The 16,795-nt window shown below is 44.0% G+C and overlaps 1 protein-coding gene across 3 annotated transcripts in view; it reads left to right on the top strand.

The window, feature by feature from the left end:
• Window positions 1-16,795, top strand: part of PLXNC1 (plexin C1) — a 147,147-nt gene that overhangs the window by 63,109 nt on the left and 67,243 nt on the right. For 2 of the 3 annotated variants that reach the window (XM_025881430.2, XM_025881431.2), the window contains exons 7-10: window positions 3,066-3,153; window positions 5,217-5,319; window positions 5,461-5,559; window positions 16,592-16,731. In XM_025881430.2, coding sequence (XP_025737215.1) covers window positions 3,066-3,153; window positions 5,217-5,319; window positions 5,461-5,559; window positions 16,592-16,731 — 430 coding nt within the window. The remainder of the gene's footprint in view (window positions 1-3,065; window positions 3,154-5,216; window positions 5,320-5,460; window positions 5,560-16,591; window positions 16,732-16,795) is intronic. The other variant, XM_073900505.1, reaches the window with a different exon arrangement.

Genomic DNA, 16,795 nt, shown 5'->3' with positions numbered 1-16,795 from the left:
TTCAGTCTCTGCCTACCTCCTGCTCTCCCTCCTCCCAGGACTCCAGCATCCCACTCTTGTGTGAGTGGAGAATGACAAGAGGAGGGGATGCTCGAGATGACAGTGGGGTAAAGCTAGAGATCATTGGGCTGCCCCTACCCAAAGGGTTCAGATAATTCAGAGATCGGAAAAGCTGGGAATGCCCTTGATGAGATGAGAAAATAGAATGGCTAATGTTCTATCATCTTAAGATCATTGCATTCATTCAGAAAGGAAGTATTTATTGAATATCTGCTATGTGTTGGGCACTGTGCTAGGTGCTAGGGATACAGTGACCAAAAAAGACAGACCTGGTCCTTGCTTGCAGTATTTATAGCTTCTTGGGGTAGAGACAAGTAGGTGACTTGTTACAATGAAGCATGTAAATGCATAGAGAGCCATGGGAAGGAGAGGAAAGGGGCACCTAACCGAACCTGGGCGGTGGCTGAGGGAACGAGGAAAACTTCCTAGAAGATGAATAGAATGGAGCCAAAGAAAAGGGGAAAGAGCATTCCAGGCAGAGACCAACTAGTGTGGTGGCTAGAAAGAGAGAAAAAAGCTTTGTTTGAAAAGCCATAAGAGGTTATATATGGTTCAGGCAAATGGAGTAGGGACAGATGGAAAGCGATAGATACCAAAGAAGGCACAGAGTATCTGGTGTAAAGAGCCATTTACAATCAACAAATTTTTGTTGAATGAATGAATGAATGAATGAATGGCTGCAGGTGGAGGATGGCTAGAAAAGGAAAGGAGTGAGCTGTTTCGAAAAATCAGATAGAAGGAAAGCTGTTGGGGTGATCCCGGTGGGGGTGACCGTGAGAGCAGGTGCAGAGACAGGGATGGAGAGAAGTAGGCAGATTCCAGAGAATCTGGATGGTTGTGAGTTATGGTGGACTCCCTGAGGATTCAGGAATCCCCGTGGGAGAGAAAGACTAGAAGTAGGGTCACAAGATTGGTGCAGGCTTCCTAAAAAGGGGGAAAATCATGATGGAACTGAGTTTCGTGGTGAGAACTGGTGTTACTCAGTTCATCCCAAATCTCTCCAAAGGGAATTTGGTGCACCAGGCCAGAGACCCAAGCTTAAAAAATGCCTCTCAGCCACTGGGCTCTTGGTGACTGGGATCGAACAGCTTGGAAAATGATTTCAGTTCTCCATTTTTCTTTGTTTACCCTATGCAGCCTTTGAGATAGGCTTCTAGTTAATTTTGCTCATTATATTGCAGATCTTACTCATGTATAAAATCCGTTTTTCAAGTATTTGAGATCACCTTGTAAAGCTCTTAGGTCACATTTAGAGCCTCCATCCGTTGCACCCGACTTCTGCCTGCCCTTTTCTTGGAATGCCTTGCATATTCTGAGCCAGCAAACAAACTCCCATCCCACCTCGTGCATTCAGCCAGCCAGTGGTCATTGCCAAACCTCTGTCCGTGCCCTCACCCCTTTCATCAAATCCTGTTGCCCTTCTGCTTTGAAACAGTGGAGGAAGAGTCACTTCCTTCCTAACGGTCCAAGCTATTCGGGCACCCCCCACAGGCACCCCCATCTGCGTAGTCAGGTGCTACATGGAACTCAAACCACTCATGGGCTGTTTCCTTGAGTCCTGTCATTGTTGGGTTTTTCCACGTAAGCGATTTTATCTCTTGCAGAATCACTGTAAATGCTGCCAGAGCAGAGATCAAATATATTTGTTTCCTTGTGATATTTCCCAGTAGTGTTTTGTGCATGGCTGACCTGAAGAAAAGTACAACTTTTCCTGGTGTTCATCACTGAACATTGTAGATTCCACTGAAGTGTGTTTTCCCTGGGAGTCTCTCTGTGCTTCCTGTCCGTATGTCCGTTCTACTAACATTTACAACTGACGGTTATCCTTTCGTATATAACCACTTCATGTGAGCAGAATTGTATGTGGTATCCTGGCTTTCAGAATGAATTTTATCGCTGTAGAGAAGTATCTTAAGTTAAGGGTTCTCAGACTTTGGGAATCACACACTAATAAAATTTCACTATAGAAAAGTAAAGGGTGCCAACAGAGTTATGCCAACTTCTTATTTGGCTAACTGAAGCCTTTCATTTTTAAAGCCTCATCCTCTGTCTCCATTAACTCATAAAAGGAAGACAGTATCCTCCCAAATGGCTGACATTGAAAACCTCACCAAGGAGCACCGGCCCCTGGACATACTGGGCTTCGAGAGGGCCGCTCCAGGCTCTGGCACCCAGCCCCAGCTGGATACAATCATGTCATGGGGAACGTTGCCCACCACAGAGTCCCAGAGGCTCTCCAGGTGTGTTAAGTCAGGATATCGAGGAGCGTGGCTCTGGGATCTGTTTTCATCAGCTTCTCAAGTGATTCTGATACACCCCTGGGATTTGGAAACACCTTGGATAGAATATAGAAGTTAAGGACATACAGGAACAATGACATTTCTCTAATGCTGATTGAGCACGGTTTATATCTTTCTTGTTACTTTATTCTTTTGTGGGGTTTCTACCCAGTGAGTATGGTTTTCCAAAGCAAATAAGAAAACTTTTTATCATAAATTTGGCAACAGTTGACTCCAAGAGGATCATGGAACCTAGCCCATGGGAAGCACACTTAGAATCTGTTAGGCAAATATCGGCAGGGTGGATTTTGCTGAAGCTACAGGATTTTCGTCTCCCAACATTCTGGTTATCATGTTCTAGGCAGTTCTTGCTCGGTGACTTGTTTTATTCTTATGCCGTGGCCAATTACAAGCTGAGATAGTGATCCCGGGGAGAGTATGAGATGTAAATGGGCTGTAAAATGGCTTTTTCCTAGTGATTATCCATGGGAGGCTTGGAACGTGAGGTGGGCCTGGGTCTGTTTGGAGGCTTGTGCTTGCACTTTGGCTGCCTGACGCGAATGGCCCCGGGGAAGGAACCACATGCCGACTGAAATGTTAGCCAACAGCTGGTACACCCCACCCTCTGTGCAAAGGAGGCAAAAATATTTATTTTTTGCATTTACAGCTTTGCTTGACGATAGTGGGACTCCACCGTAAATGACATTTTTTTCCCCTTTGCTCCAGATGTTTTGGTTGTCAACGTGACATTCTCCGTCGGTTCTTGGCATTTATCAAAAAGATTCAACTTTACCAACTGTTCGTCATTAAGAGAGTAAGATTTTATTTGAAATTTCAATATTCTTTCATTGGTTTTAATTTATTTATTTGCTTTATGCCTCCATTTCCTCCGTAAAGAACTCTTTTGTGGAGTAGAACTTTCTAAAGGGCCTTTTGGAGCACGGCCTAACGGGAGATAGGAGGGCCCCTGAGCTAATAAGCTGGCTCGTTCAAGCCCTAATAAGTAAGGTGCAGCAGCTAAGGAACAAACAGCTGTGCTTAAGTGTTCCTACCAACAGGGAAATACTTTTTCCCCAGACCAAGAGACGCCTTGGAGTGAGTACAGCGGAGGGGGGGCGGGGGGGTGGTGGCAGCTGTTATGTTCTCCCCTGATTGGAACGGCTTTGGGAATTTGAGTCAAGGGAGAGGGTGTGAGCTCACGTGAGGCAAGGGAAATCATCAAGGAGAAGGACAAGATGAAATCTCTTCCATTGAAAGAACATGTTAATTCCCACCCAACCCACCCCCCTACCCCCGCCAACCTTTTGGTACCACCTTTGGCCATGTTGGGCTACGTACCCCCCTGAGTTAGGGCTACACCGCACTCCTTGCTTCTAAATCAGAGAGAAGACAGGGAGGAAACATGTTTCTCAGATTCCTGATTTTCCAGTTGAAAGATGGGTTGGAGGTTCCTATGGAAACAACGGGAAGCCGTATTATTAGTGATTCTATAGTTCATTCAGTCATTTGACTGACCAGCTCTGTGGGTATCGAATGCGAGTTTCTTTTGGCCTGGCCTGAGAACCACTGTTGCTAGGGGGAAAATGAATTCAGGCTTGAAACTGAGTTGGAGGGCCCCTCTACAACTAGCAGAATAGAAGCCCCTGGGCCCTGTCTTCACCACTGTGGCACTCTTAAAGAGGAATCAAATTCAGTTATTTCTAATAAATTGGATGCATTTTGGGAGGGAGAAGAAACCAAACCTGATACAGAAAGCCTCAGAAGTCTGTGGAAATAGGAAAAAGGGGGGAGAGTTGCAAAGAATTTTATAGCTTAAAGAGGGCTGAAACATAAAGCAGGTCCTTCCTCCCCAGTGTAGAGGCCAGGTGGAAGAAGTCACTGGCCCCGGGTCCCACAACTAAGTAATTACGAACCAGCTGCTCAGACCCACAGCTCCCCAGAGGGTGAGTGTGCCCTGTCCTTGAGTACTTACTTCCCTCAGTAAAGCACTCAGTACAGGACTCACACCGAAGGGTCAGCGAATGCAAATCACAAGCCTGCTTCTAGCTCACTTAGGTGGCTGGATAAACACTTCGGTGAGCCTGCGTTTCCTCCTCCCATCAAAGCTGCAGTTTTCTCTAGATCGGAGTCACAGACTGCTTTGGCATTCCTTGAAGACTCTAAAATACGAGCGGTGTCCCCGCTCCCTGCACTGGCCCTCTTGCTGTCCCCGGCCGACCTCCCATGGCTGTGTTTCCAGACCAACCTCCGTTTCTGTTTTTATTGTTCCTTCAACTTCGATTTTTCTATGACAAGCTTTTCAAGTCCTCTGCTGTTATCCTCACGTGATAGGTTATTTGATTAGTAGACACAGTTCTTCCTTAATTTGATTAAAACAAAGGGTGGCGCCCCCTCCCCTCTACTTGCCAGGCAATACTTTTGGTCTCGTCTCTTCCAGGCGGTTGAGGGGTGTTACTAGTCCAGCGAGGGAGGGCGTGCTGATCTAGGGGTGGAGACCGCGAGATCAGTCTCCAGAGGGAAACTTCCCTGAAGGTAGACAAATAGCAGAACCCGATTCAGAAACAGAGTCGGTGGGTTCCTGTTATCTACCAGCTTGGCAGGTGACCCCAGCTTCCGGTTTCCATGGCAACAGCCCTGTAGGTGTGGTGATGGTCCATCAGCCCCGGGGGCTGCCTAGAGCAGGGCACAAATTCCGTGCTCTAGCCCCAGCCTCAGAGGACTGTCCTCTCTCCCCTGGGTTCATCAGTCTGTCCAGGGCTTTGGTGGTGGTTGTTGTTTCCCCATCTTTTAAACGCACACCACATCACAGAGGGAAATTCTAGGATATGAACATTTTCCTAAAAATGCAGGAATTAAGTTGGATTTCCGTGTTGCCAGATGCCCAGTATGTATTGGAACTGGCTGTGCTTGGTGTAAAAGTGAGAGAAGGTGTATCCACCCCTTCACAGCTTGTGACCCTTCTGATTACAAGCGAAACCAGGTAAAGTACCATTTTTGTTATTATAAGGTTTTACCAAAAATAAATGTTTGTGGCCACCCAGTCCCAGTCTGTCTTTTGTGTTTGCTTCAAGCTCTAAATTTCCCATCTGTTTGGATGTTGAAGGGCTGTTCTTCATTTCAGGAACACTGTCAGGTTGCTGTTGAGAAATGGACACCACCCAAGACAGCAGGAGGAAGATTCATGGAGAATAAGAGTAATAGGACCCATCAGGGCTTGCAGGTCAGACCCTGGTTTTGGACTCAGAATGGAAAAAATTCCCCTTTTAAATGACAATAACAACTCCTCCTACTTTGGGTTCCTTTTAAAAATTCCTTGTTTTACTTTCTACCCAAATTCCCTTTTTTACCTTTGATTTTTAACCAAGTTCCACATAATTGGCTCAATACATGAAAGGCTGCACACTCACATAAAAGAAATTAAAATTCAGTAATTATGAAAAATGATATCGTTCCAGTAGGAGTAAAATTTTCAAGGTGACTTCACGGCTCACTCTGGAGGAGTTAGAAGGAAGCAGATAGCACCCGGCACTGAGGGGATTTCAGTTTGAACCTTGCATTGCGATGGCGTTCCTGGGGGTTACGTGGGGTGAGGGGAGTCTATGCAAAGTATACAAACTCCTTCAGATTGCCTCTCTTTACTTTGTGGAGGTGATCTGACCCATAGTTAATAGTGCCATAGCAAAGCGTTGTGTCTTATGAGATATATATATATATATATATATATATGTTTATTTATGTTTATTTATTTATTTAATTTCTCTCCATTTCCTCAAAATTTTCTTCATGAAAAAATATTTTCTATGAAATTTCCTTGGAAATTCCTCTGATTTTCTTCATAGCACAGCACCAAGTTCAACCAACAGACATGTTTGAAAAGAAAGGATATGACAATCTAAACGTTCTGGGCAAAGAATAGTGGCTGTGTTGGGAGTGGCTGGCTTCACTGAGCCAACAAGACTTAATTGAGCAGGTACTATGTGGTGACAAAAAAGGATAGGTTCTTGCTCTTATTAATCTAGCAGGAGCAGACAAATTAAAACACAACATTTCTTTTTCTAAAAAAAAAGTCTCCAAAAAAATAAAAAATAAAAAAAGTCTCCGTTTTCTATTTCATGATTAATCTATGGTTTTGATTTATCCATTTGCTGGATAAATATTATCTACTTAAATAGGTCAAGTGCCAATATGGATCAGTAGCACATTTTTCATCGCTCATGAAAAGTTGATAGTAACTTTAGGTGAATAACTAACAGGCAGAGGGAATGTGAATCAAAATGGATTATGAAGTTAATTAAAGGTGTTAGAAAGGCTTGGTGGGCCGATATCTCCAGATTGAAGTCTTCGAGGTTTTATTAAGGGATGGGCTAGTACTCTTCTCTTCCCTTAGCTTATAAAACTAAGACATAATGACAGGTATTTGGATCAAGGAGGCAGTGGCTTTTTAAAATAATCAAATTTCTCTTTTGTTGTTGTTTTAGTTGTTTCTTTTCAATTTTAGTAAGGTACACCTAACAAAATTTACCACCTTTGCCACTTCTTTTTTTTAATAATTTTTTATTGTTATGTTAATCACCATACATTACATCATTAGTTTTTGATGCAGTGTTCCATGATTCATTGTTTGTGCATAAACCTTTGCCACTTCTAAACGTATGGTTCAGAAGTGTTAAGGACATGCACACTGTTGTGCAACCATCCCCACATTCCATCTCCAGAACACATTTCATCTTGCAAAACTGAAACTTTGTACCCATTAAAAAATAACTTCCCGTTTTCTTTTCTTTTTTTTTTTTTTTAAGATTTTATTTATTTTTTCATGAGAGACACACAGAGAAAGAGAGAGAGAGAGAGAGAGAGAGAGAGGCAGAGGGTGAAGCAGGCTCCCAGGGAGCAGGGAGCCCGATGAGGGACTCGATCCCAGGACTCTGGGATCATGACCTGAGCCGAAGGCAGACGCTCAACCATCTGAGCCACCCAGGCGCCGTTTTCTATCCCCTCCCCTCCCCCTCCCTGCCAGTCCCTGACAGCCACCATTCTACTTCCTGTCTCTACGAATTTGGTTACACTAGGTACTTCATCTAAGCGGAATCATATAGGAATTGTCTTTTTGTGATTGACTTATTTCATTTAACATAATGTCCTCAAGGTTCATCCATATTATTAGCATGGGACACAATTTCCTCCCTCTTGAAGGCTGAAAAATATTCCACTATATGCATATACTACATTTTGTTTATCCATTCATCTGTGGATGGACACTTGGGTTGCTTCTACCTTTTGGCTATTGTAAATAATGCTACTATAAACATGAGTGTACAGATTGAGGGCCCTATTTTCAATCCTTGTGGGTATATATCCAAAAGTGGAATTGCCAAATCATATGGTAATCCTGTTTTTAACTTGGGGGGGAATGTCATGCTGTTTTTCATAGTGTCCTGCCATGTTACATTCCCACCAACACTGTATAAGCCTCCCAATTTCTCCACATCCTTCCAACTCTTGTTATTTTTGTGGTTGTTTTTATGGTAGCCATCCTAAGTGGGTGTAAGGTGGTATTTCATTATGGATTTGAGTTTCTTTTCCCTAAAGATTAGTGATATTGAGCATCTTTTATTGTGCTTGTTGGCCATTTGTGTATCTTCTTTGGAGAAATGTCTATTCAAGTCCTTTGCCCATTTTTTAATCAGGTTGTTTGTTGTTGTTGATTTATGGTTCTTTATATATTCTGGATATCAACCCTTTATCAGATACATATTTACAAATATTTTCTCCCATTCCATAGGTTGCCTTTTCAATCTGTTGATTGTATCCTTTGATGCACAGAAGTTCTTAACTTTGATGAAGTCCAGTTTTTCTTTTTTTTTTTTTTTATTTTGTTGCCTGTGCTTTGGGTGTCCTATCCAAGAAATCATTGCCAAATCCAATGTCATGAAGCTTTTCACCCATGTTTTCTTCTAAGAGTTTTGTAGTTTTAATTCTTACATTTAGATCTTTAGTCCATTTTGAGTTAATTTTCATATATGGCATAAAGTAAGGGTCCACCTTCATTCTTTTCCATGTGGATATCCAGTTTTCCCAACATCACTTGTTGAAAAGACTATCCTTTTCCCATTTAATGGCGTTGGCACCCTTATCAAAAATCATTTGACCAGATATGCAAGGGTTTACTTCTGGCTGTCTGTTCTGTTCCACTGGTCTACATGTCTGTCTTTATACCCACATCACACTGTTTTGGTTACTATAGCTTTGTAATAAGGTTTGAAATCAAAGTGTGAGTCCTTCCACTTTGTTCATCTTTTTCAAGACTGGGAAAAAGTTAAGCTTTTATTTTGAGGTAGTTGTAGATTACATGTACTTGTAAGAAAATAAGACAGAGAGATCTTTTGCCCAGTTTCCCCCAATAGTAACGTCTTGCAAAACCATCACACAATATCAAAACCAAGGTACTGACAATGACAAGAGTCAAGATACAGAACAGCTCTATCACCACACCCCCTTTGCTCCTCCCTCCTACTCCCCATTTCTGACCCCTGGCATCTACTAATCTGTTCTCCATTTCTATAATTTTATAATTGCAAGGAGTCTATATAAATGGAATCATTCAGACATGCCCTTTTGGGATTGGCCTTTTTAACTCAACATAATTCTCTGGAAATTCATCCAAGTTCTTCTGCAGATCAATAGTGTGTTCCTTTTTATTGCTGAGTGGTAGTCCAGGCAATGAGTTTTAAAAATTTCTTTTATGTTAGTGTCTTCCTGTGCCTTTTGACCTTTGACACTGGGTGGTTAAAAGAACTGGCTGGGTTACCAAGTGGGCAGGACAAGGCTGAACATAACCAAAAGCCCAGGCCTGTCTCCAGTGCTGCTGTGTGAATGACCCTTCTTAGTTTGGAGAAAGGTATTTTGTTGATACTGGAAGGTTTTCTTTAAATATGTGGCTCAAAACAGAATCTTGATTTTGGTTCATAGCGAGTGGTATAGTATTACTGGTCACAGGAGGGATTTCTCATGCTCTGGCGTGTACTGCTATCTTTCATTATCATGTGGATGTGTAACTTCACGTTTCCAGTTTGGGTCCTGTGTTGGCCTTGAATGAAGTACTGAACACTTTTCCTAGCAGAGAAGGCACTGAGAGCTCTCCCTCAGTGCATCTTCCCACATCACCCATGTATCGAGTGCTTCCTGCGTGCCAGGGGCTAGGATGGTGCAGACATACTGGGATAGGAATGGTGCAGACATGCTTTTAGGCTTCATGATGCTGAGCTGGAGTTGATTCTAACTACAGGTGTATATTGAGCACCTAATCGATGCCATTATATTGAGCTTTGTGGCCACAATGAGGACACAAATGAATCCGGCACATGTCTTGCCATCAGCCTCAAGAATCTTGTACATGAGTACATAAGTAAGAATATAAGATAAAAAATATTAACATAGGAGAAGTACCAGAAAGTACACAATTTCAGAGAGCCTGGCTTGTTCCCGCAGCCTCGGCTTAGTCATTCCTGTTTATTTAAGCCCAGTGCCTGGCGGCTAAAAACACTTAATCAGTGTGGTTGGTTAAGGTTTTGATGGATGGATGGATTGATAGACAGAGACGGCATTGCAGCCAACAGTTGAGGGACGAGACTCATGGAGACAGAGGAGTGGGTATTCTGAGCAGAGGGGCTAGTATTAGCAAAAGATAGTGGGTCACCAGAAAATTTCAGGTCATCCATACCTGAGGTCCAGGAGACCCAAGTAATTCAGTCTGGCTGGAGCAGAAGGGTGCAGGAGATCCTGGGACACAGGGCTGCCATAACCCTGTAGTCGGCATCTGTGGGGCCTTACACACCAGGCCGAGGAGCTTGGGTTTTGTTCTTCAGCAGCCACAGAATGCTCCTCGAGACATTTATCTTTTAAGGTGCGAATTTGCTCATCTAAGGACGTGGCACTTAGGAGACAAGAGTTTCTGGTGTCTTGGGTTGGGCACATTGCCCTCAAGCTGTTTCATGCCCCTATCCCCAGTCCCTTTAGCCCAACTACAGGTATGTGTTGTCATTTATCGGGGAGGGGGCTGATTAAGGAAAGGCACCACCAAAACAGGGAAGTGAACTCAAAAGCCCATGTTTGCCCTTTGGGAGAGAAGTATTTTCAGCTATAGAGGCCAGTCTCTCTCAGACGGTTGGCCCTGTGGCCCCGCGCTCACCTCTCTTCCTTTTCTTAACAGTCTTCCACCTGCTGAGAGAACTGGCCACTGTCCCTCTCCTGTTCTCACAGAAAGGTTGTGCAGATCTATGATATGATGTTGTTCTCATATTTGTTATTCTTCGCTGTCTGCTTATCTCGGTCGGGTGGAAATGCACCCTACAAGGCCATGTCTCCTGCTCTCAAGGGACCTACATTCACAGTGTTCTTTCTTTGTCTTCTTCACACCCCCTCTTCTCGTCCTCCGCCACTTCTGAATGTGCATCCTAATTTCTCGCAGGCGATCCAAATCGACTCCTTTGGAGACTGTGCTTTTAACAGCGAAATTAAGTTGAAGATCTACCCTGTTGAGTGGCTTCTGTGGGCCTAGCAGTGGGCTCGGTGCCATGGAATGCACTGGCAACCGTTCATTTATCCATTCATTCAAAATGTGTTTATTGAGCGCTTACTGTGTGCTAGACAGGTGGGCGAAGTGTGTGCCCTCGTGAGCTTACACTGTGGCACTTAACAATATTTTGGAGGAAGTAAAACTCATTTTCGTGAAGCGGTTGAGTGTGTACAACAGAAGAAGATGTAAGAAGGAATGCCAGAATGTACTAAATTGAATCATGGTGACCCTTAGTTGCTGAGCCTGTGCTATGTCCTGAGCTCAGAGTGTATCTCTATGTAAGCCTCACAGTGGACCTATTGTCCCCATTTTATGAGCAAAGAGATGTTGGCTTGCAGAGGATAGGTAGGTTGTAAATGACAGGCAAGAGCTTTGAACCCAGGCAGTCTGATGCCAGAGCCCACAGTTTTAACCACTACTCTGCACTGTATGACCTCAGTGAATATAAGCAAGTTATTAAATGATACGGAGTTGCTGATATGAGTCAGTCTGGAAGGGAGAAAACTAACACTGGCTTCTCGTGGCGTTAGACTGGCACAGCCTGTCCCGTCTGTGGACAAACGTGGGTGGGCTGAAGACCTCCAGCCGGGCAGGTGCATTAGCCTCAGAGCCTCCGGAGAGGGGAGGGTGGGCATGGTGAGAGTGGAGGATGCAGACCCAGGCAAGACTAGCATCTTCTCCAAGACGGGGAGAGCGAAAGAGGCCCAAGATGGGAAACCGAGGCCTGGAGGAGAGTGGAGCAGCAAGAGCTTCGTGCTGAAGTCGAAACTCAGCCGAGGGCTGGATTTGGAGTGGCTGGGTCTAATTTACAGTCAGGGGTCTCTGCCGGGGTGGAGCCGCCTGCCCTGGTCATGGAGTCCCACTCACCCAGGCCCGTTCTGAGTTGCCACACTCGGAAGGTTCAGTGGCCAGGAGTAACAACATTGTGGAGTGGCCTTGGCAGCCCCTCCTGGGGCCAGGTCAGCCTCCCCTTAGAGTCCCCAGGTCAGAGAAGTGAGCCTTGGTCTCTTAGCACAGGACCTTGGTCTGCCATCTTCTGGTCTGTCTCAGTTGCCACTCTGACTCTTGGTACGTCCTGGGACCCACCGGAGATTGGGGGTTACATCCCAAGTTTCCTGGGGTCTATATGGGGCTGCCCCCATGAGAGAAAATTCACCTGGGGGCTGAGCTTCAGATGCATGACCATGCTGTTCTATCTAGTGCTCTCATTTTTCTTCGGCGGGATTGTATTTTCTTTCGGTATCTCACCTCCTTTTATACTTTCCCATTTCCGCTGCTGGTCACCGCTTTTTTCGACTTCTACATTTCATGAATACATTACTTCTGTCCTTCTGAGTCATTAATAAAGATGTTAAATAATTCTGAACCAAATATTCACCCCTGTAGGGCCCTACAGGACACTATCCTTTAATTAGTTGTGCTACCTTTCATCTCTCTAATGTCCTTTGGTTTCAGATTTCCAGCTGGTTTTGAACATGTGACTTTTTATCCAGTTCTGTTTGAACTAATTTCACCAGTGAAACTCTGAGAGATGTTTTACTGAGCGTTGATTCAGGTCCGGGCCTACCGAGAGCTCTGCTATATTCAGATTTTTTTAAAAACAGATTAATAGAGTACAATTTGGTCTTAATAAACGGAGCCTTCCTAATGCACCTCTTACCAATATTCTTTTCAATCATAGCAGTATTTTCTCCGTTAATGTCATGGTAATTTGAATTGTGTTGACGTCAGACTTCACAAAAAGTACTCTTACTGTCAGAAGTGATCCTTTTAGGCCTTTTCAGAGAGAGCTATTTCTTAGTGGCTGTGCTGTTTCCAATGTCTTACAGTGACTTCGTTTTAAGAAAATAAAAATAAGTGGGTGTTCTGTAATCACCTAATTAACCAGTTTCTATGTGCTTTCATACACAAAATAGGGAGTAATTTAAACTGGTGAGCGACCAGAATTCATAGTGTTTTATTAAATAATTTAAAATTGGGCAGCCATTTAAAAAACTCTTATGTCTTTAAAACGTAACTGACAAGAAGTGGACTATTCTGAGGTTAATTGCGGAACAACACAGGTTGTGAAGGTTACCATCAGTGGTATTTGGCGCATGGAAATCCTTGGACCTAAGATGAGGGCGCAATCCTACTGTATGGCTGGAAGAAGGCATCTCTTTGTATCAAACGAGATTCTGTTTTTAGATTAACCCGTTCTGTGTGTCAGCTCAGGGGGCCCACTACTTCATACCAGGCTGTGAGATTAACTCTTGATTAAAATATAAAAATAGATCTAAAATAAGTGTGTGAGACATTTGTTAGGAGGTCATTCTTTGCCTTCTGTCTGTGCGGGATTTTTAAAAACCTTTATCAGTAAAAATAGAAAATGTTATAGTTCTAAGAATTGTTGTAGCCATATGGTACAGCCATATAGCTACCCTCTCTCTTTTTTTTTTCTTATATACCTGCACAGTGTATTTGATGAGGTCCTCTTGCTAGCTCTTTAACTCACTTATTTTTTTTAAACTTTTTTTCTTTTTTAAAGATTTTATTTATTTATTTGACAGAGAGAGACAGCGAGAGCAGGGAACACAAGCAGGGGGAGTGGGAGGAGAAGCAGGCTTCCTGCTGAGCAGGGAGCCCAATGCGGGGCTCGATTCCAGGACCCTGGGATCATGACCTGAGCTGAAGGCAGACGCTTAACGACTGAGCCACCCAGGCGCCCCTCTTTAATTCACTTATTAACATTAGGAGAAGTTCTCCAAGCAAACAAAGGGCAACTAATCTGACCCTCTTTGCAAACAGACTAGAAGCATCTGCATTCAGGAGATAGACCAGGGCTGGATTTCATCCTAGACAGCCAATGGAAACTTCTCTAAACAATAAGGTTTAAAAATAAAATCCTTTTGAAGTAGCAGGGCTGTCTCTGCTCAGGGAGAAATAAAAAGTTAATAAGGCAACATGGTGGGTCCACCGATGGTGTTTATAGAACCATTTAAGAAGCAAAATATAACCCCCTTAAAATATTTTTTTTACATTAGTTATAAGGTTCTTTTTCTCCTCTCCCAAGAGTAGAGAAGTAGCATTTATTTGGGATGTGTGAGAGTCTTGCTGGAGCAGATATCACAGTCTAAGTACAGGAATCCAGAAGGGCTGTCCAGAAAGAAACGTGGGGATCACAGTGGACTTGGGTGTAAATGTGAGTCTTTCTTTGCTGGGATTTACATAAAACAAAACTGCAGGCTCTCTTGCCGCCCTAAAAGGCAGAGGTAGGGGACTTCTACTGTGCAGGGGTTGGCTCATTTTTTTTTTTTTTTTTACAAAGAGCCGGACGGAGACTGGGCTAGGCTTCGTGAGCCCGGCGGCTACGCCCTGCTGTGGTGTTAGCCACGGGCAATACGTCAGTGAATGGGTGTGCTGCGGGCCAAAAACACTCCATTTGTGGGCGCTAAGATCGGGATTTCATGTATTTTCTCATGTCACGGGACATTGTTACTTTTTTGACATTTCTTTCACGGGCCATACAAAGGCAAGCAGTGGCCTGGATTTGGCTTGTTACAGGCAAAGCCACTAGGCGGCCAGTTCCTGCTCTGGCGCACGCATAGATCATGTGTCCCCCACACACCTGGGGCTCTTCTGGGGACCCCATACGTGCTCAGTAAACACGTGTTCACTTAGCTGTCACCGAGTCAGGGCAAAGAGCAAGCCTTCAGCTGTATGGCACACACTTGACATTTGCAAGGGATTTATCTTGCAGTCTTCGCTAATCCCCCCATTCCAAGTCCCACTCTTGCAGATAATTTCCCCCATAAAATGCAGTCAAGTATAACAGAATAATTAAAGTGACCCTTTCAGACCCTTCATGATTCTATAAATATGGGGCGAAAGTCCTCTACTGAGTGATTAAAAGAAATTCTGCCCCTGAAATCCACTCTCTGTCACATTACATCATTGCTATGATGACACGAACGATGGACTCACCTCCATTGGCAGAACCAACCCGTAGTGCTAACGAGCGACGACGGTAGCCGCTCCACCGTACAGCACCCGTGCTTGCCGAGGAGCAGAATCAGACCTCCCTCTCAGCAGGTGGGCCAGCCCGAACAGCCCCGAAAGTCCATCGTGATAAGCATCACACATATAAAAGAGCGGAGAATAGTAGGCTGCTTCAGGAAGCAGGTGGTAGGCTGGGTTTGGGCATGACTGTTGCCTTCCCAGGGCCGTCAGTGGCTTCCTCCTAGACTTGATCCTCCACGTGGATACATTTGGCATTTATGGCTTAGCCAGATTTCACCTGGTTTTGTGTCTCTGGCCCTGGAGGTTGTTTTCAAATGTCAAGAGTGTGAGTAGGAAATGCTCTCATGCTAAAGATCTGCTGTACTTTATATTGGCCAGAAGCAGAATTTTCTGTCCTGTTTTGGTCACTATATTGTAGAAGAACACAGACATGCTGGAAATGGTCTACAGAAGAACAACAAAATGATCAAAACGATAGACGGTAACATCTGTAGAAGAAAACTGAAAGAAATCAGGATTGTCTCATCTTTGAAAGGGAAAGTGATTCTTGCCATCAAATAAAGGCCTTTTTCTTTTAAGGAGAATTCATAATTTTTTTTTTTTTTTTTTTAGCTGTGTGGAATACTTGATTTGTTTTTAGATTTATTTATTTATTTGAGAAGGAGAGCACGAGTGGTGGGGGCAGAGGGGGGGTAGAAAGAGAGAGAGAATCCCAAGCAGACTCTGTGCTGAGTGCAGAGCCCGACATGGGGCTCGATCCCATGACTCTGAGATCATGACCTGAGCCAAAACCAAGAGTCAGACTTTTAAGGAGATTTTGATTAGACATTGCAAACAGAGAAGTAAGGTGCATAAGCCTACATGAATTGGTACCATTGGAGAAGAAAAAGTTGACCACAGGGGTGTGGCATCTGACTCCTGGATATTAGGTGGCTGATTGGGTTTTTTTCTTGAAGTTTTTCCCTGCAGTATACTCCTTGATTCAAACAGCCCAACTGTGGGGCGCCTGGGTGGCTCAGTCGTTAAGCATCTGCCTTTGGCTCAGGTCATGATCCCGGGGTCCTGAGATCGAGCCCCACGTCGGGCTCCCTGCTCCGCGGGAAGCCTGCTTCTCCCTCCCCCACCCCCCCGCTTGTGTTCCCTCTCTCGCTGTGTCTCTCTCTCTCTGTCAAATAAATAAAATCTTAAAAAAAACAACAACAAATAGCCCAACTGAGACAGACAAAAAAAATAGGTACTGCTTTCTAGGGAATTAAATTTATCCAGAATGACGGTTATTCCAGCTTACTGATAGTGCTGTGGGCCTAGCATCAGCAGACTCCTTGTCCTTCACTTCATGTTGTACGGTGAGCCTCCAGAGGCTGTAAGGTAGTGAGCATTTTCGAGACTCTGGTGAGATCTCACTCTTCAGACAGAATGTCAGACTCTTCAACTGTATTTTCAACTGTCTTGTGAGATGAAGACTAATTGGTTTGACCTCACGCTGTCGCTTGTTGAGAGACATGAATCTTCGGCACTCTTCCTTGAATTCATTGATTTCATTAAACACTGTCTGCTTGTGTTTGCAAAATGTTGTAATTTCCCAGTGATTTCTTCGAACGGCAGCACATAAACAGATTTTTTGGAACAATGCCATTTCTTAGCTTTGATCTTGTGTATGAATCTTTATTTCCAACAGGTCTTTTACATTAAGTCCATTGAGCCACGGAAGATATCGACTTTAGGGAAAAGTAACGTGATCGTCACGGGGGCAAACTTTACCCAGGCATCCAACATTACGATGATCCTGAAAGGAACCAGTACTTGCGAGAAGGATGTGTGAGTTGACATAATAGTAATTTATCCTTGATAATATAGTAAAAAGCTCAAACTCATGCCAGAA

Source organism: Callorhinus ursinus, unplaced genomic scaffold (genome assembly GCF_003265705.2).
Source record: "Callorhinus ursinus isolate GAN/ISIS: 27379988/994484 unplaced genomic scaffold, GSC_fseal_2.0 scaffold14, whole genome shotgun sequence".
Classification (NCBI taxonomy): domain Eukaryota; kingdom Metazoa; phylum Chordata; class Mammalia; order Carnivora; family Otariidae; genus Callorhinus; species Callorhinus ursinus.
Note: the sequence above shows the minus strand (reverse complement) of the source record. Positions and strands in the feature narration are given on the sequence as shown.